The sequence below is a fragment of the Dendropsophus ebraccatus genome, chromosome 4 (assembly GCF_027789765.1).
Source record: "Dendropsophus ebraccatus isolate aDenEbr1 chromosome 4, aDenEbr1.pat, whole genome shotgun sequence".
Taxonomy (NCBI): domain Eukaryota; kingdom Metazoa; phylum Chordata; class Amphibia; order Anura; family Hylidae; genus Dendropsophus; species Dendropsophus ebraccatus.
This window is the reverse complement of record NC_091457.1, coordinates 151,699,278-151,721,312: the sequence shown is the minus strand read 5'-3', so window position 1 is coordinate 151,721,312 and position 22,035 is coordinate 151,699,278. Positions and strand designations below refer to the sequence as shown.

General features: G+C 45.5%; 1 protein-coding gene across 4 annotated transcripts in view; it reads right to left on the bottom strand.

Annotated features, from left to right (window-relative positions):
* The window catches only part of CFH (complement factor H), a 142,836-nt gene that overhangs the window by 50,689 nt on the left and 70,112 nt on the right, over nucleotides 1-22,035 (bottom strand). For 3 of the 4 annotated variants that reach the window (XM_069967462.1, XM_069967465.1, XM_069967464.1), the window contains exons 11-14: nucleotides 21,245-21,388; nucleotides 12,665-12,844; nucleotides 3,087-3,260; nucleotides 906-941 (exon numbers count right to left, since the gene is read on the bottom strand). In XM_069967462.1, the coding sequence (XP_069823563.1) occupies nucleotides 906-941; nucleotides 3,087-3,260; nucleotides 12,665-12,844; nucleotides 21,245-21,388 (534 nt within the window). The remainder of the gene's footprint in view (nucleotides 1-905; nucleotides 942-3,086; nucleotides 3,261-12,664; nucleotides 12,845-21,244; nucleotides 21,389-22,035) is intronic. The other variant, XM_069967463.1, reaches the window with a different exon arrangement.

Sequence of the window (22,035 nt, the reverse complement as noted above, 5' to 3'; positions counted from 1 at the left end):
TATTCGCAAATGGACGATTTGCGAATAAAATATTCGCAAATCGGCACTTTCCGCCGAGTACACAAGGGGGGCGGAAAGGGGGCGTGTAGTGGGCGGAAATATACGCCGAAAACCTACTCCAGTCCTCAGCTGGCGTAGTTTTTCGGCGGTGGGCACCGGCGCGCACGGGATTTATGTAGAGGCAGTCCGCCTCTACATAAATCTCCGTAGCACCGCAGCTGCGGGGGCATTTTTAAGTCCGGCAGTAAAAAACACTGGACTTAATAAATGCCCCCCCTATGTGTATACACTCCGGCTGGGATTCCCTCAGCCTGCAATGCACATAAGGTTTGAATTAATCATGGCTGTTGTTGCGATTTGGCAACAACGGCTGCGATTGATTCAAAACTTACGTTGTATGAACTTGGCCTTAAAGTGTACCTGTTAAGCTGGGTTCACACAACGTTTTTGCAATCCGTGTTTTTCATCCGTTTTTTTTTTTGCAAAAAAACTGCTGCAATTGTGTGCATCCGTTTTGATCCATTTTTCCATTGATTTCCATTATTTTAAAATAGCATAAAAACGAATCCGTTTTTTTTTTACGTACACAAAAATGTAGCTGACCCTACTTTTGTGTCCGTTAAAAAAAACGGATCCGTTTTTTTTTACAATGTAAGTCACTGGAAAAACAGATCAAAATGGATGCACTCAAATCATCCAGTTTTCACAAAATGGATGAAAAAAACTGATTGCAAAAATATAGTGTGAACCCAGCCTTATCACTAAAAAACTTTTGACTTAAGTCAGAGACATATTATGCTTTCTTTCTCTGTTAGTTATCTTGTGACACATTTTGGTATATATAGAGCCATGAGGAAACGTAAGGAGGGGCACATCTGTTTTTATCAGGGGGATACAGAGCATACCTTCATTATCAACTGATGAGCCAGTGCCAGGTTTCTCTAATTAAAAAAAATAAAAATAAAAAAAGATAAGTACTGTTTAAATAATAATTTAATGCATATTTACTGCTTTACCATTTATGCAGAATCCAATTACAAAAATACAGAAAACATTTAGTTTTTCCACACAGATCAATGTGTTCAAGGCTTTAATCAATTATGAATGTGGTTAATTTAGATCTTAAGGCCATAAATATGAAAAAAAAAAAAAATATATATATATATCCCTCAACTTACAATTGCTTCAGGTTATAGGTTATTTTTAACGTACAATTGTCCTTTCTAGACCACTGGAAAGGACAGCCTGCTCAGCCAATCAGTGACGAGACAGCGCCGTGGCCAGTGATTGGTTGAGCGGGCTGTCAATGCCAACTTAGGTTTGTCTTTGAAGTGCAGGTGGGATTGTTTGGTGTTAAGAGGACAGGCGGGGAGTACAGAGCGCTAAAAATAGCTTAACAAGTCACTGTCTAGAACATTTTTTTGCAGAAATTAATAGTCCAGGCGATTTTAAGAAACTTTGTCATTGGGTTTATTAGCCAAAAAATGAATTTTTATCATGAAAAAGCAGTTTGAAGCTCTCCCCCTTGTCTTCATTGTTCTCCTATGGAGAGATGGAAATGAGACACCAAAACAGGACAACAAAGAGTTAAAGCGTAACCGTCATTCATTTTTTTGAAAACATTAAATATCAACAGTTCAAGCGATTTTAAGAAACTCTGTAATAGGTTTTATGTACTGAAGGAGTTAACTTCTGGACTAAAAAAAGCAATCTCCCAGCCTCTCCCTTCACATCAGAAGAAGCAGGATTTCTGTGTCCATTATGTGGCTATGGAGAGGGGAGGGGCTGAGAGGAGTGACTGAGCACGCAGGATTTCTGCAAAGCACAACACCCTGCAATCTTCTCTCAGTAAGTTCATAGATAAGCACTGACCTGTCTGAAACCTGAATCCTGCGGTTTAGGTGCCCAGAGAGTCTACAAACATCTGACCTTCATGTCACCTCTTCCTGCTCCCTCATCTCCCTCGGCCCCTCCCCCCTTCATAGGTTTACAATGGAGAGAGCAGAGCCCGTCTTCACTGGCTTCTCTGTAATGAAGACGTGTTTGCCTGATAATGCACAGATAAGAAGTCAGGGGGGGAGGCTGGGAGATTGCTTCTTGAGTACAGAAAGAGGCTTTTTTGGCTGATAAAACCTATTACAGAGTTTCTTAAAATCGCTTATACTACTGATTTCTGCAATAAAAAAAAAAACATGACAGTAACGCTTTAAATAAAATCTACATCACGGGGCTCTCTCCTCTGATGTCACCATTGACCTATCTGACCTCTGAATAGCACTCTGAATAGCTCCCCCGCTCTGTAATCATTTGTTCTCTGTTTTCTGTTGCCAGATCCAGTATTGTTAATTTGAATTTGAAAGCCTGCCCGTCCTGGCCCCCCGTCCGCACGCCCGCAGCCCCGAGCATACATTACCTGCTCTGCACAGCGGCTGTGTGAAGTTCCCAGCTTCCCTCACTGCTCCCCTCAGTGCACGGCAGCACTGATTGGCTGAAGAGGAGTGAGGGGAGCCTAAATCAAGTGGCGGCGCCGAGCAGGTAATGTATGCAGATCCGGTATGTGTGAACGTACCATAAGGCCCCGTTCCCACTGAGCAAAACTAGCGGAATTCCGCGGCGGAATGTCGTTAGCCTCCCGCTTATAATGGGAGTCTATGGGAGGCGCTCGCTCCAGCTTTCATTCTTCAGCGAGTACAAAGCAGGAGCGCGCGCCTCCCATAGACTCCCATTATGAGCGGGAGGCTTACGGCATTCCGTTAGTTTTGCTCAGCGGGAACGGGGCCTTAAACATATTGCAAATAATGAATTGTACCGTAGTTAGATGGAGGCTTTAGAGGTATATGGTATTTTTATGAATGTGAATTCAAAGTGCGTGTCCACCTCCAAAGGCTACTTCTCGTCTTGTACAATCGACCTAGCATGCGGACTATAACGTTCTAATAGGTTAGAAGAGATGGTTTGGAATGCTATCACAGATTCTCATGTATACAGTTCTTACTCGTTATAACCAGTTTACATGAAATAAAAAGTATTGTGGTAAGTAAAATATGCATGCTTTATAGTAAATAATAATAAGTAGGCATACTAACCTTCACAAACTGGTAAAGGTGGGGTCCAGCCAGTTTCAGTACACTTAGTTTTGTTTGATCCAGTTTGTATAAAGCCTCGCTCACAGCTAACTAAAACTTCCTCTTTTTCTTTGTAATTTAGCTTACTTGGCTTCCTTATAAGATTATGCTGTTCAGGAATGTTACATTTAATTTCTGCAAGAAAATATATTTTTACCTTTAAACATGTTTGCATTGTTTAAAAAAACAAGTACTTAAAGTGACACTGTCACCACTTTTTCCATTATGACTTCTCTACACAGGTGTAAAGGGTAAATTTTGCAGTTTTCATACCTCAGAGTCACTTAGCTTCACCCACAACTGCGCCATAGACCCCACCCCTCTGTGACGTCACAGCCGTCTAGGCCCCATCCCCTCAATGGCCATTGGAACAGCCTGGCCTAAAGGTCTAGGGCCCACCCCCTCTAAATCGACCCATACCAAGGGCCAACGGGGGGGGGCTATGCCCTGATGACACCACAGAGGTGCGGGGCATACAGGGTGAAGCCCCACCCAGGCAGCACAATCTGCAGATGATAAAAGTTCACTTTTTAAAATAGGGTGTGAAAAGGCAAAATTTACCCTTTACACCGGTGTAGAGAAGTCATAATGCACAAACAGTGTCACTTTAAAGAAAAAAACAGGCTCTGTTGTGTTTTCAACAAATGCTGAGAATGGATGTAATTTTTTTTTTTTTACTTTTATCCTCAGCACTGTTTTTACAAAATCTTCAGTTTATTAAATACCATATTTTCCGGCGTATAGGAGGACTTTTTAACCCGAAAAATCTTGTCAGAAGTCGGGGGTCGTCTTATATGCCCGGTATGGTCGCCCCATACGGTGGAGGGTCTCAAAAGCGGCCCGCATCCCCACCGTATGGGGCGACCTGAAGCCTGAAGCCTCTGTCATTCTTCTGAAGCTCTCCCGAGCAGCTGAGCGTCTCCGATTAGACACTTGGCCTCTCGGGAGAGCTTCGGGCATCACACTGGCTACGCCGGGAGCGGGAGCGGAGAAGAAGACGCACGGAGGCTGGGAAAGGGCCCAGGTGAGTTAACTGTTTGTTCTTTTATTAATTTAGCTGCAGTTAACCCCTGCCTGACTGAAGCAGGGCTGCGGTCAGGCAGGGGTTAACATTTTCCGTCTTATACGCCCAGTCACCTTATACGCTGGAAAATACGGTATGTAAATTAAGTGGTTTGGTGCACTGGTGGTGGGACTACTGTCCTACTCCTCTAATTAAAAGAGGCGACAGTTATCACTACAGAATGCCAGAGGTATTGAGAAGGAGCAGGGGAGCAGGGTAGTCCTGTCCCCAGTGCTCTGAACTGCCTAATTTACCTACAGATTAAGGCTATGTTCACACTATGTACGAATCCGTACGCATTTAGTACGGCGCCGTACATGTGCGGCTGAAACAACGGCCGTGCGAATATTTGATGTGCGGGCGGATTCGTACGCAATGTGTAAGCAATGCGTACGCATTGCGAACGTACGCCCGTAGTCTACTTACGCTTCCTGAGCCCCCTACGAAGCGATCTGACAGCGATCTTTTACTTGGAAATCTTCGCCTAGCCCCGGACACCCCACAGAACCTTTTGGATCGGCATAGAAGAGCGGAAAAATGAAGAAATCACCACTTCGTACGGAGCCGCGGGATACGCTACGGGCGTAAGTTATAAGCCTTCCGGCTGGAAACAATGGTCTGGTTCATTTCTTACGGCGCCGTATACGATCCCGGCGTACGAAGTGTGAACTGTGCGGCCGGGATCGTATAGTTTGCATTGTACGCTAACTACGTAAGTTTCCGGCCGCATATTCACGGAGAGCACTACGGCCGGAAGCGTACGTAGTGTGAACATAGCCTAAAGTGAAGATTTAGCTAAGACAGTGCTGAGGATAAAAGCAAGAAAATTACCTTCATTCTCAGCATCCCATGCACTATGGAAAAATAATAGCAGGTTACAGTCTTTTAACCTGCTGTTGGTTTCCTTTTAAAGGTATGTTTACACTACTGGATATGTTCAGATATTTAAAGGCCAAGAGTAGACTCCGCTTAAAGTTCTGCCTGTCTCACTGACTCATTGATATTCTCAAGCTCAATCTGTCTTCTGCCCAGAGAATTAACATGTCAATTCTTTGGGCGGATGGTGGATTGAGCTTGAGACAATGGGACAGGCGGAACTTTGACAGCTTTTAAATCAATGGGACAGGCGGCCTCCACTTTAAATTTCCAGGCATATTCCATTGTGTGAACATATCCTAAAGAAGCACTCCCAACAAAGTTTGTTTCTAAATTATATTATGCAAATCAATTTCCCAAGCAAGGGATACTATTGTTGGCTATAGGAGTGCAGATAGACCATTTACTATTTACCAAATTATACTATTTTAGGGGATTAAGCAGTTCCATACAGTTAGTTTTTTGTATGCTTGCTCCCCTGACAGCTTCTTTTGTGTATATTTACTCATCACAGCATGTGTTCGCTCCAATGTTGATATTTTTATTTCCAACAGCAACACTAAAATAAAAACATGCTGTTTAAAGGGGTATTCCCCCCAAAATAATTTTTGCATTAATACATTCCCCACCGGTAGGTTTCCATCTTTCCGATATAAAGTTAAAATGGATTCTGCACAGTTTTGCTGTTATCCAGCTGCATTCACCCCCACGGATTGCATAGAATCATCAGACCTCAGTCCAACCCGACACGCTCCCTGCTCCTGGCCCCGACCCTCCGAGACGGCATCACGTGTCCTCAGTCCCAGCACAGTGAAGTGACTGAGAACACTGATGGGGTGGCTGCTGTTACAGAGGGAGACAGTGATCAGTGCTGCTGTCACTGTCTCCCTCTCTAACAGCAGCCACCAGGTCACCAGGTCACCCCCAGCCCAGAGCTCACCCCGTGTCCACCCCCTGTGTCCACCGTCCAGCACTCACCCACAGCACAAAGCCCCCCCACAACCAACCGCCCCCCATCACCCGTGGCATCCCTCACTAACCCGCGGCATTGCCTCCGCACTCACCCATGGCACCCCCCCCCTCCCGTGGCAATCTCCGCCCCCCGCAATCGCCCGCGGAAAAATCCGCCCCCCCTGCTACAATCTCCGCCCCCCGGCGATCGCCCGCGACAATCTCCGCCCCTCGCAATCCCCCGCAGCAAGCTCTGCCCCCAATCGCCCGCCACAAGCTCCGCCCCTCCTATCACCCACGGCACCCGACCCCGCGATCACCGCCCAACCCCGCCACCGCATGATCACCAAGTGGCACCCCTCCTTCGTGATCAGCCATGGGGCACCACCTTCACCCGCGGCACTCACCATCTCAGCTCTGCTACTCGGTCAGTGCCATCTCAGCTCTGCTACATCTTCCCCCCAACTCAGCTCTGCTACACTGTCCCCAACTCAGCTCTGCTACACCGTCACCCCCAACTCAGCTCTGCTACACTGTCATCCCCAACTCAGCTCTGCTACACCGTCCCCCCCAACTCAGCTCTGCTACACCGTCACCGCCATCTCAGCTCTGCTACACCATCCCCCCTAACTCAGCTCTGCTACACCGTCACCACCAACTCAGCTCTGCTACACCGTCCCCCCAACTCAACTCTGCTACACCGTCACCACCAACTCAGCTCTGCTACACCGTCCCCCCAACTCAGCTCTGCTACACCGTCCCCCCCAACTCCAAAACTCAGCTCTGCTACACAGTCCCCCCAACTCAGCTCTGCTACACCGTCACCTCCAACTCAGCTCTGAAACACCGTCCCCCCAACTCAGCTCTGGTACACCATTACCACCAACTCAGCTCTGCTACACAGTCACCGCCAACTCAGCTCTGCTACACCGACACCGCCAACTCAGCTCTGCTACATTGTCACCGCCAACTCAGCTCTGCTACACAGTCACCGCCAACTAAGCTCTGCTACACCGTCACCACCAACTCAACTATGCTACACCGTCACCGCCAACTCAACTATGCTACACCGTCACCACCAACTCAGCTCTGTTACACAGTCACTGTCAACTCAGCTCTGCTACACCGTCACCGCCAACTCAGCTCTGCTACACTGTCATCCCCAACTCAGCTTTGCTACACCAACACCGCCATCTCAGCTCTGCTACACTGTCATCATCATCTTCATTGTCTCAGCTCTGCTACTTCACCATCATCAGGCAGAAGCATTGCATGATGGGAAATGTAGTTTCCTATCTTGGATATAGATCGGCTTTTAGAAAAACTTGTAACTCAGGAACGGCAGCAGCTAAAAAGATGGGAGACGTCTCAAAATACTCAGAGGGACTTGGTGAGTAAGGCCAGCTAGGTTTGGGAGCATTACATTTTTTTTTAGCTCTTGGGGAGAATACCCCTTTAACTGCAGTTTGTTTAAGGTTAGGTTTGAATGAACCAGCTTTGGTCTCTTTACTTTCTGTGTGTAAGCCCCAGTATTAACATGTGACCAGGAAATTGCTATATTTCCTAGAATGCATTGCAGTCTGGCCCTTAACAACTCCCTAGTAAGTAACACTGCGTTTTTGTAGTATGTTTTTTTTTCTTCCCCAAAAAGGATCGAAAAAAACAGATGTATTTGTATGCATCCGTTTTGATTAGTTTTTCCATTGACTTGCATTATTAAAAAGAAAAAAAAAAAAAAAACAGATCAAATTGGGTCAGTGATTACAAAAACACAGTGTGAACCCAGCCTTACCAAACTCACCTCTTCAGGCTCTATAGATCTCACTAATAGGTATTGCCATCATGTGTCATCATGTAATTCACCTAGACATTCGACTCCACCGCTCTCCACCAGATTATACTTCTTATTTAAAGGGAATCTGTCAGATGCAATTCAGATTCCAAAATGCTGACACTGTTAGGCTATGTTCACACTTGGTTTAACAGCGTCCGTTGCATTGCATTGACTTTAATGCAATGCTGCCCCTGCATTATATAACGGACGCTAATTCCATGGCAGCCAGCGTCAGTTCTTTACTGAAATATGACGACGTGTAAACATAGCCTTAGATAGGTGTTTGGGCCAGGAGAAACATGGACCTTTTATACATCCAGCTGTGTTTCTATAACAATGCTTTTATTCTATAGTACAAAGAGTCATAGAGGCTTTCCCTGAGCCCCTAAAGTGCAGCAAGTTGTAATACCCTCCTTACTCCAATCTCTATAACTGAGCCTGCTTGGGTTTCCAAGCAGGGAGGGGGAAGAGAGGATGCATTCCATCTTGTATATGTTCAGGAGCTTGGGAAAGCTTCTTTGACAACTTGTACCAGAGAATTAAATTATTTTCTACATCATGGAGGCACAGCTGGATGAAAGGTATCATGTGTCTCCTTTTATCAACAGCTATCAGTAAAACAGATCACTGATCTCAGGGAGACCAGCCAAAAATAACACTGCCGGCTGCTGGTTAAAGCTCTCAATACAGTGAAATCATAGGCACATTACTCCCTAGGAAATGCAAATATGCAAAAAAGAGCCAGTGGAGCTTCATTTAAGAGTCTCAAAACACAGGACTAGCCCGATATTCCTCTGGGAAGGACCCAGCCAAGAGGTAGCTCCTGTAGGGAAACCACCATATTAAGAGGCCCTATAAGTCAATGTGATGACAAGGGAAAAACCAAGGCCAGGTATACATTCACAGACAGCTGTTTCAAGGTGTATGCCCATCATCAGTGTGGAGCAGTATTCTGGCTAGGTGGGAGCAATGCCTAGTAGAGCCATAAGAGAAACAGATTGCTGGTCTCAGGGAGACCATCCAAAGATAACACTGTCAGCTGCTGGTTAAAGTGTACAATACAGTGAAATCCTAGGTGTGTTGCAAAAGAGCCCATGGAGCCTCATTTACGAGTCTCCAAACACAGGACTAGCCACATATCTCTCCGGGAAAGGCCCAGCCAAGGGGAGGCTCCTGTAGGGAAGCCACCAAAACCACCATATTAAGTGGTCAATGTAATGACAAGGAAAAAACCAAGGTCACATATCCATCCACAAACAGCTGTTTCAGGGTGTTGCGCCTCATCAGTGTGGAGCAGGATTCTGGCTAGGTGGGAGCAATGCCTAGTAGGGATATCTGGCTAGTTCTGTAACAGTTAAATGAGGCTCCATTGGCTTTTTTGCATATTTATATCCCAGGGAGCAATTCATCAAGTATTTCATTGCACTGAGCGCTTTAGCTGGCAGCCAACAGCGTTATCTTTAGCTGGTCTCCCTAAAATCAGTGATCTGTTTCCCGTATGGCTCTACTAGGCATTGAGGGGCAACACCCCGAAACAGCTGTTTGTGGATGGAGACCTGGCCTTGGTTTTTCCCTTGTCATCACATTGCCTACAGGAGCCACCCCTTGGCTGGGCCCTTCCCAGGGGGATATCTGGCTAGTCCTGTGTTTCTAACAGTGTCAGCAGTTTGGAACTTGAGTTACAGCTGACAAATTTCCTTTAATAGTTGTGCTTCTTATGCTTCATTCATGCACTGCTATAAACCACATACAGTATATATATATATATATATATATATATATATATATATATATAGAGAGAGAGAGAGAGAGAGAGAGAGAGAGAGAGAGAGAGAGAGAAAATATAGGACTATAAATAGATCTATTCTCTCTCTATGAGAAATATATATTGCTACACATGGGTGTAAGTCAAGATGGCTGGGCTGGGTCATTCCGCCACTGTTTCTATTATTTTCCCCAAGGTACTGTTGTGGCATCTGTGGTGTACCCCACTGACTGTAGCTGCAACCATTTACAAAATGAACTCCTTTCAGGAGTAACAGCCTGTTCAACCAATAACTGACTGAGGCGGGACAGCGCTGTGGTCAGTGATTTGCTGAGCAGGCTGTCCCAAGTTCACCTGGGAAGTGGCGGCAGTTGTAGTCAGTACGGGACACCAGAGATGCCACAACAGAACCCTGAGGGAGCGTAGACAGGTAAGCATGAGATGTTTAGGATGTTTTGGATGTGTAGGATCCAAAAAACTGACATTTAAACTGGTTGCTACCAGAATTCACAAGACCAAACTATAATCAGACTATATTCTTCAACAGATGTGTCTTCATCAGCTCATCAGCCTCATTTAAATCTAGGATCCAGAGGAGGGCATAAGGCAGGTGCCACAAGGCAGAAAGAGAAAGCATAGGACAGGGGCCACAAGGAAGGGGCGGTGTTAAGGCAGGGGCCACTTAGAAACAGGGGAGGGCACTAGGGACAGTGTCACATGCAACTGTAGGGGGAGCCAAGGCAGTAGCACCCCCCCCCCAAATCAGGAGCTCAGTACAGCAGCCACGATAGTAGAGGTGCTCACCTTCTGTAAGGCTGCCAGCCAGACGTGGGAATACCAAACACGTGTAGATTTTACATTTTTTTAGGTGGTTTTATGTATATGTTTATTATGTATAGGGAATATAATGCATTTTTGTTATTGTGTGTGTTTTGGTGCAATTTTTTTTTTTCTACTTTTAGGCTATGTTCACACTCTGTAAGAGACCGGACGTTCCGTGACCCAGCCAGGTCACGGAATGGACAGTCTCTGCAAAGATCATACCGGCCGGTACTGCAGTTACGGCTGGATGATCTTTCCGGCCGTACTGTTCTGATGCGGGCGTATAAGCCCACGCCCGCATCAGAACTTCACACAGCACACAATGAAGCAAATGGCCGGAGCCGCTTGCTTCATTGTACAATGTGTATACACTCCGGCCGGGATCCCATAGGGGAGGAAATGTTCCACAACGTACATAGTATGGCCGTTGTTGCCGATGGCAACAATGGCCGTACTTTTACGTAGTGTGAACATAGCCTTACACTAGTGTATATTACTGTACACTAGTGTACAAAAGATCACTGTTACAATACACTGCACTACTACTGACAGCTGCTGCAGTACTGGCGCTCTTGCTCTGGTAGCATTTATTCTGTCCCCGCCGTAAAAAGCTGACAGGGACAGAATAAAGCCCAGTAGTGACTGCCGTAAAAAGACGATATAGTGGTCACTAAGGGGTTAAAGTGAATGTACCATATGAACACATATACTGAAGGTGGAACGAGAGGTATTTTGCATATCCCATCATGCAGTTTGTCACATCTTATTCATTACCTGTTTGGACTGATATAACTTTTAGAAATTTGTATGGGTATTACACAATTCCGCCCTATTTCTATATCCAAGATCATCTGAGTAGTAAGAGTCTCTGTTAGTCTAGTTCTGACATGTTGGTATTATTACACTGCCTTACAAAAACATTATATTATGTGCTTGGGCAAACCCTTTTTGTTGAAAAGCGAATCACTGGGGCTTGCTTCTGAACCTTGCAACAATATTACGGCTACACATTTAAGTACCTCTCTGGTATAGCTGATGAGAATACTTCCATACATACCATTAGTTCAATACATGTATAATCTGAAAGTGCTGGTGTCACAAAGTGAAGAAGATGAAATCAGATGTGACCCGCATACGGTATATGTAAAGAAGTATAAATGTGCTGTTTTATTAAACTTACATCCCTGTGCCATTTTTCTTCCCCATGGATCTATTCACTCCCTGGTTTCCTTTCCAAACTGTTACACTGCTGTGACCCCCCCCCCCCCCCCCCCGCCCTTGCCTGCATGTGAAGTGAAACCAACGGCCCGTACTAATGGGTAAGATCAGGTGACTGTGATTGAACTGAGCATGAGAAACCCAAGCTAGCAGATGCCTGGCAGGCCTTAGGGTGCCTTCACAAGTATCGGATCCGCAGCTGATTTCACGCTGCGAGTTTGCAGCGAAATCCGCTGCGGACCCTGGTATAGTGAAGATGTATGGTATCACATACCCACACCGGAATTTTCATTCCACTGCCAGTATGTGACCCGGCCCCGTTTACACCCTGCATCCCGCCGCCGTACATTGATTGGCTGATGGAGAGCGAGGGGAGCCGGGAGCCTCACACAGCCACGGCACCGAGCAGGTAATGTATGCTGCAGGCCGGCGCTGCAGGAGACGGGATGCTATGGGTTAGGGGCCAGGTCACATATCCGCAGCGGAATGAAAATCCCGCTGTGGGTATGTAACCCTATACACCTTCACTATACCAGGATCCACAGCGGATTTCGCTGCAAAACTCGCAGAGTGAAATCCGCTGTGGATCTGGTACGTGTGAAGGCACCCTTAACCAAGGTTCTCCATGGTGTACACCTCCCGTACGCCCCACTCAATGGGCGGGCTGGCGGAGCTTGCGGGGGCGTGATAAGGCGGGGAGGAGCTGTGGCCTAATTTATCATGATTTACGCCTGCTCGCAGGGGGGAAATCATGACGCCTACGCATACGCCTCTTAGTGAATCCTCTCTGAAAAAGTGGACAGGGCCTAAAATAAGACCGGCATACTTGTACGTCAGTCTTCGTAAATTCCCCCCAGTGAGTTCCTTAGCAACTTGACATCAGAATAATCATCCCAGCATTACAGAGAAGCTACAAAGTTGCACATAGAGAGGGAGAAAAATCTCCCACACAGTTTTTTGTATCTTCAGCAGAAAACCTAGAATGATTTATTTAAGTTACATAAACTCACCTTCACATTTGGGTAAAGGTGGATTCCAACCTTCGTCTGTACAAAGTCTATCCCGATCTCCAACTCTGGTAGAGCCCTCGCCACATGATAATGATACAGTACTACCAACCGGATAAAATGACCGGTGAGGACTTAAAATAAAATTTGAGCTATGTGGAATGGGGCAACCTCTCATTATATCTAAAAGAGAAAAATAGACATTAGACAACAGACAATAGACAAAGTTTCCCTTTTAGAGATGAGCTAAGCAAATCCGGCAAATGAAAATTAGCTGGGAAATGGGCCATCAACTCGATTTGTTCTGAGAAACGAATGTGTTAAGGAAATTTACAAAAAAAAACAAAAAAAAAAAAAACACAGCCGCACATGCTTTCTGGAGGATCACTGAGTGGGAGAAAAGGATTAATCATAATATGTAACTGTGGGTGATTTTTTTTGTTGCAGCTGCCAACCAAGTGTTCCAAGTTCAGTTCAGTTTTCCAAGTACGTAACTGGTTGCCTTTAGGAGTTCAATGGGACCAGTGAAGACACAGTCCATATTATTCTTTCACTGGGCACTGTAAACTCCTATTGAGTTATACCAATTTACTGGGTTCAGTGAAAAGAACATGTGAATACAAGAAAGAAGCCTAGACCTCAAAGCTAGTGTAGGTATGCAGATGGATATAAATCGGTATGTGAAATGAAAATGGATAAGTGAAAATCCACAAAATGACAAGAACACAATAAAAGCAGCTCAGGCAATGGCAACCCTAAGGCTATATTCACACGTTCCGTAATTTACGGATCCGTATTTCCGTATCCGAGTTAGTGCACGTTGAAGTCTATTGGGCTATTCACACGATCAGTAGCAGAAATGGATGAAAATCAATCCGTAAAAAAAAAAGGACATGTCCTAGTGCGGACCGGGTGCGGACCCAGATTTTTTCACGGATGCTCTCATTGACATCAATTGTCTACGGATTGTTTGCGGATTGCAACATGTTTGGCATCCGTATTTCCGTAGAAAAATATGGGCTCATGCTCCTATTGTGCACAGCAGTATATAGAAGTGCTGGGATCTATAGTTCTCCGGATCTCCGGGCGGACAGCTGACGGAATTCCGCGGACATTTTCCGCGAGAATTCCTCAGTCTGAACCTGCGGCTGCATCAGACCCCCTCCTGCGGCTGCATCAGACCCCCTCCTGCATCATCAGACCCCCTCTGCGGCATCAGACCCCCTCTGCGGCATCAGACCCCCTCCGGCGGCATCAGACCCCCTCCGGCGGCATCATCAGACCTCCTCTGCGGCGGCATCAGACCCCCTCCTGCATCATCAGACCCCCTCTGCGGCATCAGACCCCCTCCGGCGGCATCAGACCCCCTCCGGCGGCATCAGACCCCCTCCGGCGGCATCATCAGACCTCCTCTGCGGCGGCATCAGACCCCCTCCTGCATCATCAGACCCCCTCTGCGGCATCAGACCCCCTCCTGCGGCATCATCAGACCCCTCCTGCGGTAAGGATGCGATCTCCTATGCGATCCTCCTGTGCCGTTCTGCCTTCAGTGCTCTTAATTGATTCATTGATACTTTCCTAACCACATAGTAAACACCAATTTATTGAGCTAATTGGTAATGATGATTGGCAGCTGGGCTACAAAGGTACAAGTACCAATTACCTCAATAAATTGGGGTGTTGATTGTAAACACCCCAATTTATTGAGGTAATTGGTACTTGTACCTTTGTAGCCCAGCTGCCAATCATCATTACCAATTAGCTCAATAAATTGGTGTTTACTATGTGGTTAGGAAAGTATCAATGAATCAATTAAGAGCACTGAAGGCAGAACGGCACAGGAGGATCGCATAGGTGATCGCATCCTTACCGCAGGAGGGGTCTGATGATGCCGCAGGAGGGGGTCTGATGCCGCAGAGGGGGTCTGATGATGCAGGAGGGGGTCTGATGCCGCCGCAGAGGAGGTCTGATGATGCCGCCGGAGGGGGTCTGATGCCGCCGGAGGGGGTCTGATGCCGCCGGAGGGGGTCTGATGCCGCAGAGGGGGTCTGATGATGCAGGAGGGGGTCTGATGCAGCCGCAGAGGGGGTCTGATGCCGCAGAGGGGGTCTGCCATTCATTCACTGCTCAGTTGAAGTCTGGTCCAGCAACGGATGGAATACGGATGGAATACGGATGGAATACGGATGTCCAATCCGCAATTTCTCACGGGTTGTTTCAGGACCAGAAAAAAATACTGAACGTGTGCATAAGGCCTAAGTTACAAAAAAAAAAAAAAAAAAAGAGAGAGAGAGAGAGGAGCCTGGATGTCCAGGCAATATACTTAATGTCTACTTGATAGTCCAAATAAAAAGCATTGGTAATGAAAGTAAAAATAGTAAAAATCTCAAAGCATGGATCATTGCGTCAGTGTAAAAAACGAGATACAAATATAACTACTAACAAACACAAATATTAGAGAAAAAATAAGTAAATAAAAAAAAAACAAACAGTAATACACAGTTTAAAATGTAAAATTTAACCATAGGGCCCTTATGGTGTTATGCTAGTCACAGCCGTGGTAAAGAGACACAACAATAGCGCATTGGAATATATTAAAGTGACTGTACCACCAGGCTCAGGCTGAAGCACTGGAGGCGGGCCAACCCACCCTTAATGGGAGGAAACCCCCGTCCCTCTATGATAGGGTTCCATTAATTCTAATGGAGTCATGTCATGGAGGGGCTGGGGTTTCTTCCCACTAAGGGTGGGTTGGCCCGCCTCCAGTGCTTCAGCCTGGGCCTGGTGGTACAGTCACTTTAAGCGCTGTAGAACTATAAGTCTCAGCTGGACTGTGCTGCAAGAAAAAAAAAAAAACACTGGGATTGCAGGAATGGCACTGTACTGTCACAAGTCTCAGCTGGAATACACTGTTGCGAGAGTAGAACCACACTGAACTGGGATTGCTGGTATTCCACTGTAGTTAGGGCCGTATTAACAGCTGCTGCTGCCCTAGGCACTAAACCTGAAGACGCCCCATCTTGGGGAGCATGGTTTCGGCCACATGCGTTTCTCTACATGTAGTAACATCGCATTTTCATGGGTTTTAACTGCTTAAAACATAAATTTCCACATTGAATGATTAGAGCCGTCTGCATATTGTTTGAAGGAATTCTCACCACAGGATTGGTAGAATAGTTGGCAATAAATCCATAGTTATAGCAGACCTGATCATACCTCCCCCCCATCAAAAAGTCACCAGATTTACTGGCAAGTTTGACTGGAAGACTAAAAAAAATAAAAAAAGATTTTAAAAAAGTTGTTTCCCCCCTGCTCCCTGGTGCTGCCCCCCTGCAAGGTGCTTCCCTAGGCACCGGACCACGGGTGCCTAGTGGTAAATACAGCCCTGACTGTAGTACCACAAGTCTCAGCTGGAATACACTGCAGCGATAGTAGAACCACATTGATAAGCAATGAAACCCCCCTGGGATTGCTGGCAGTAAATGGAGTGCTGGTGCTGGACTCCTGGTTAGTCCATGGACTCTCTGCTCATTAGCACAGGGGAGAGATGTTAAAGGAGAAATCCAGACAATATTGTCCCTCGGCTTGGAGATGTCGTCAGGCCGGTTCAGTTCAGGTTAGGCTTAGTTTAAGTTCATGGGGAGCACTCTCACCAGCTGATCAGCAGCATGGCCTTGTTCTCAGATAGATGCAGGGAGCTGAGGTGCTAAGTCGCTGGGTCCTAATGCAAGTGGGTTCTCAATCTGATCGCTGGTAGCAGGGCCCCTGGCTACATGCGGTGGATGTATAGATGAACAAAATGTATGCCAGTGCTGGCATATACACAGCACTGGCATACACTTTGTTCATCTATACATCCACCGCATGTGGCCAGGGGCCCTGCTACCAACGATCAGATTGAGAACCCACTGGCATTAAGACCCAGCGACTTAGCTGACAGATGAGAAGATGCCTTACAAGTGTTACACAAGGTGCCCAGACACAGCATAGCATATACTATAAATAAAATATTCTCAAAATTACAGCATATACATATTTTAAATGGTCTACAAAACTTTTATAACTCCAATAAGGATTGTGACTAGCATAAGTGACACATCATACAGGTTCAAGGGGTTGTGACAACAATGGATGATCAACTCCCTCTTGATTAAATTAACTTCTCCTTCTGATGCCCAACATAGGGACCAATTTACATAAAAGCTTCAGATAAAAATACTTGTGCTGGTACTGGTGCTAAATGCATTTTGTCTTTTTTTTACGAGAATTTTTATGGTCTTGCTTCCTCCCCCTCACAGTTGTCCTGCAGAGGGAACCCACCTGCCCCCACCCCCTGCTGTTCTCGCTATTGTTTCTTACATAACGAACTTGGACTAACATCCCTGTTGATGCTATATCCACTCTGGAGGCTTCTATTACCTGCATGGAGTGGGATTGGGCCATTAAGTCGTCCCCCTCTAATAAGGCGCCCAGATGGCTTCACCCTACCCTACTTCAAGACCTTTGCTCCTTTCTTCGTGATCATTTCCTCTCTGCTTTCAACTTCCTTACTATTGGTTCCACCCTTCCTCACGACTTAATTCATGCTCATATAAAGGTAATCCCGAAGGAAGGTAAAGATGTGTCTCTCTGTCAGAACTATCGCCCCATCTCCCTTTTGAACCTGGATCTAGAATTATTTGCTAGGATCCTAGCTTCTTGGTTGACCCCTCTCCACCAGGATGTCATTTACCAAGACCAGGTCGGCTTTATGCCCAACCGTGAGGCAAGGGACAACATGACAAGAGCAAGTAACATCCTGCACCATGTCACTTGTTCTCGCCTCCCTGTCATGCTTTCAACAAAATAAGCTGGCCATTCCTAGCGAGCATTCTCAGATGTTTCAGGAGTATCCCTCCGGGGTCAAGAACACAAGGTTTTTGTTTTTGTTTTTAAGCTGCTGGGTTCACACTATGTATATTTGAGGCTGTATTTGGTCCTCATGTCAGGTCCTCATAGCAACCAAAACCAGGAGTGGATTGAAAACACAGAAAGGCTCTGTTCACACAATGTTGAAATTGAGTGGATGGCCGTCATATAACAGTAAATAACGGCCATTATTTCAATATAACAGCCGTTGTTTTAAAATAACAGCAAATATTTGCCATTAAATGGCGGCCATCCACTCAATTACAACATTATGTGAGCAGAGCCTTTCTGTGTTTTCAATCCACTTCTTGTTTTGGTTGCTATACAGCCTCAAACATACAGCCTCAAATATACGTAGTGTGAACATAGCCTTAAAGTGCGGTGCTAAACAATTATTCACTAAATAACACACATTACAAAGTTATACAACTTTGTAATGTATGTTATGTTAGTGAATCGCCTCCTTCCCTGTGTTTCCCTCCACCCGGAAGTGTAGTGCTCTATACATACCTGCTTCTTGCCGACCCCCGTCCGCCATCACAGTTATGCTCAACCAATCGCGGCTGAGTAGCTGATGACGCGGCAGAGGGCGGCCGGCACTAGGGACGGTCAGATCGGTTCGGCCGTCCGCCCGAAGATGACATTATTGGCACAAAATGGCGGACAGGGGTCGGCAAGAAGCAGGTATGTATAGAGCACTACACTTCCGGGTGGGGGGAAACACAGGGAAGGGGGCGATTCACTAACATAACATACATTACAAAGTTGTATAACTTTGTAATGTGTGTTATTTAGTGAATAATTGTTTAGCGCCGCACTACCCCTTTAATTTTCTAAAAGCCATCAAATAAAATAAAAGTTATGCAAGTTACACATCATGCCAGTTTTACCATAGGGTGAATGGTATAAACACAAAGCCCCTCAAAATAAAAATAATTGCACTTTTTTTTTTATTTCAGTGCACAATCAATTTTTTTCTGGTTTCGCAGTATATTTTATGGAAAAATTAAGTCTGTCATTGCAAAGTATAATTGGTGTCGCAAAAAATAAGGGCTCATATGGGTCTGTAGGTGAAAAAATGCAAGTGCTATGATCTTTTAAACACAAGGAGGACAAAATGAAAGCACAAAAATGAAAATTGGCACAATAAATCAAACATTTCTCATTTGTGAAAAAAATTGACGTGTTGCATACTTCAAATATGGAATTAGCTCCTTTTATTTGGGTAAAATCAGCAAAAATATTTAGGTCAGACAAATAATTTTTTTCCCCCAAATGTAGACCAGTATAATCAATAAGTCCAATAAAACATCCAATAATATTTTTCCTGGCATATCCCCATAGTTCCTTGCTAAATTTGATTGTTCTAGGCTTCCTGACCACCTCCAGCCGCCGTGAAAAAGCCAGAAGGGTCCGGGGGGCTCGAAATAGGTGTAAGTCTCAGATGGGACCTGCATTAAAGTGCCACTTATGCGATATCCTGATGGCTATACACGTTCAGGCTATGTTCCCACAATGTAAAAAAAAGGGCAAAGATAAGGGGAAGATTGTTAAAAGAGAAAGTCTACTCTGCCCTTTTAGTGTTTTCTCATTATCTTAGGATAGATACATGTATACCCCAGACATGTTTAAAATCTGTTATTGTAGATTTACTTACCACACCTGCTGAAAGTTTGTTCAAAGCATTTGCTACTCTTTCAGTAAAGTAATATTTTCTCACTTTGCTTTTATTCTTTCCTTCAACTAACCTCTCACTGTGTCCTCTTGTTCTTAAAGCGCATGTACCAGCAGGTACATCACTTTACGGTTTATACATCAATAAACCGGCGCCAGCACGGGGATGTCGTTGCTGTGGTCCTTTTTTGAACCATGGCCCGGTTCCCGCACACAGAGACGGTCTAATCCCGGTCACCGATCCGGCCTGAAGAAATAGAGGCGAGCCATTCCGTCTCCAGTGGGAGGAAACCCCTGCCCCTCTATGACACAGCACCATTGATGTATAAATCTTAAAGCGATGTACCTGCTGGTACATTCGCTTTAAATTCTGTTTGTTTTTTTCAAAAACACTACCCTCTTCGACCTTTTTTAGTCCCCAAACCTTCTCCTATGTCACTAACCTTACCTACCAAACCTTCTCCTATGTCCCTTACAAACATATCAGAAAGAATAAGACCCAGAACAGACCCTTGGGGTCACCACATGTAACCGGTATCTGTTCAGAAGATACACCATTACCAACAACAATCTATCTGCCAGCCAACAACAAATCCACTGAACTATCCAAGGATTAAAGCAACTCTGTACCCACAATCTGCCCCCCCTTAACCCCCCCCCCACAAACCACTTGTACCTTCGGATACCTGCTTTTATTTCAAGATCTGTTCTGGGGTCCGTTCGGCAGGTGATGCAGTTATTGTAATAAAAAACAACTTTTAAACTTGCAGCCCTGTGCCAAATGGCCGTGGCCTAGAGTATTCGTGCCCTAACCTTGCACCACCCCTCCTCCCCAACCTCTTCATCATTAGGAATGTCACTGGCAGGATATTTCCTATTCCTCTGCAGTGAACATTGCACAGGTGCCTTAAAGGGGTACTCCGGCTCTGATTAAAAAAAAAAAATTAACTGAAGCTCCAGTTGGTGGCTTTATTTTTTCTTGGCTTCCTGTTTTGAGCTTTCCTATGATACACTTTGTCTCCCATGATGTCTAACTGACTTTGTAAAACTGTTAGATGGCTTACATCTTGCTCAGCCAATCAGAGCTGAGCAACCTGAGTCATCTGACAAAGAGAAGCTGGCCTAACAGGGTTTAGACCTGCCTCCTTCTTGATGATGTCATTGTCACAAAATGGCTGCCACAGAACAGCCTGGTGTCAACAGTCATTAGGTAAAAATGAGTTTACTTCACTTCCTGGTGGGGGGTTGAGGGGGGGGGGAGATAGGGAAGGGGGACAGGTAGGTGATCGAAGCATACTACAGAGTTATATAACTTTGTAATGTGTTTCAATTACTGGAAAAATGCTTTTCGCTGGAGAACCCCTTTAACGATCCAGCCCATGTGCCGTGTTCTCACAGCTGATGAATAGGAGAAAATCTGCCTAGGGCATTCCTAATGATAAGGAGGACGGGGAAGAGGGACAGAGAGGTTGTTCCAGCCTAATGCATAGTCAATCTAGGCCATGGCTGTTTGGCACAGGGCTGCAAGTTTAAAAGTTGTTTTTTAAGACAATAACTGCATCACCTGCCGAACAGACCCCAGGACAGAACTTGGATTAAAAGCAGCTATCTGAAGGTACAAGCGGTTTGGGGGGGTCAGATTGTGGTTACAGAGTCGCTTTGCCTCCAATTTCCTCTAACGCCTCTATCAGCTCTTTATGCTCTGGGAGGTGGTGGGGATAACATTTACTACCCTTACAGGGTTATCTACTGCAATATGAGCAAATAAACAGTTCAAAAGGTAAGGGTATAAAGGCAGGGATGCAGAAGCAGCATGAGATGCTTTAATAATGAGTAATAAGACATTAAATATATCATGGCAATATAGTTTACATAAAATAGAGGTAAGCTGGAGTCAGTGAGAATACAGTAGTTTTTCCTAAAGTGGGGAAAGCAGCCAGAAAAGAAGAAAAGTAAATGAAAATTCATACGTTTAACATTTTTTAACTGCTATAAACTTACCCTGACAAACAAGTAGTGGATGTATCCCAAAATAGTAACACTGCCCCAATTCTGATCCTTGTTGTGGCTCCTGCCCAGGGGGACATCTATTTTCAATAATTTCTCCATCATTGTAAACGCGATCATTGTGTATACAGGTTATAGCTGATGGAAAAATAGACACATTTTTAAATACAACATCGAGTGACACTGGGTTACAAAAAGGTGCAAAATAAAATTAAGGGGGTATGTATCATGTCCTGCTTTTTTTGTGCGAGTTGTATCATCAAATCAAATCAACCCCCACCCGGAAGTTAAATAAAGTATACATACCAAAATCACTGTCAACCCCGTCCTCTTCTCCTGGGGGGCGCCATCTTGGGTCGATGTCATCACAGCAGGGGGTAGGGCTGGTCTTCTACCTCTTCGCTGTCTTCCACAGCAGTGAATGGGAGAGGAAAAGGCTGCTGGTACACTTGCACACTAGAAGCCTTTTCATTGGCTGAAGCGTATTACATGGCTTCCAGCTTGCCCAGCAAACTGGAAGTGATGTGCTCCAGCCAATGAAAAAGCTGCACCAGCAGCCTTTTCTCTCAACCGGAAGTGAGGACGGCGGGCGAAGATGGCAGGGACGCGGCCGGCGGAAGCTTCGAACGGCAATCGTCACCGGAGGGATGGCAAGTATAAATTCTGTATGTCTTTTTTTTTTGGAAGGGGGGGGGGGCGAAGTACTCCTTTAAAATCCTCATTTTTACTAGTGCTATGATTTAGAGGACTATTACTAGAGATGAGCGAACCGGGTTCGGGTTCGA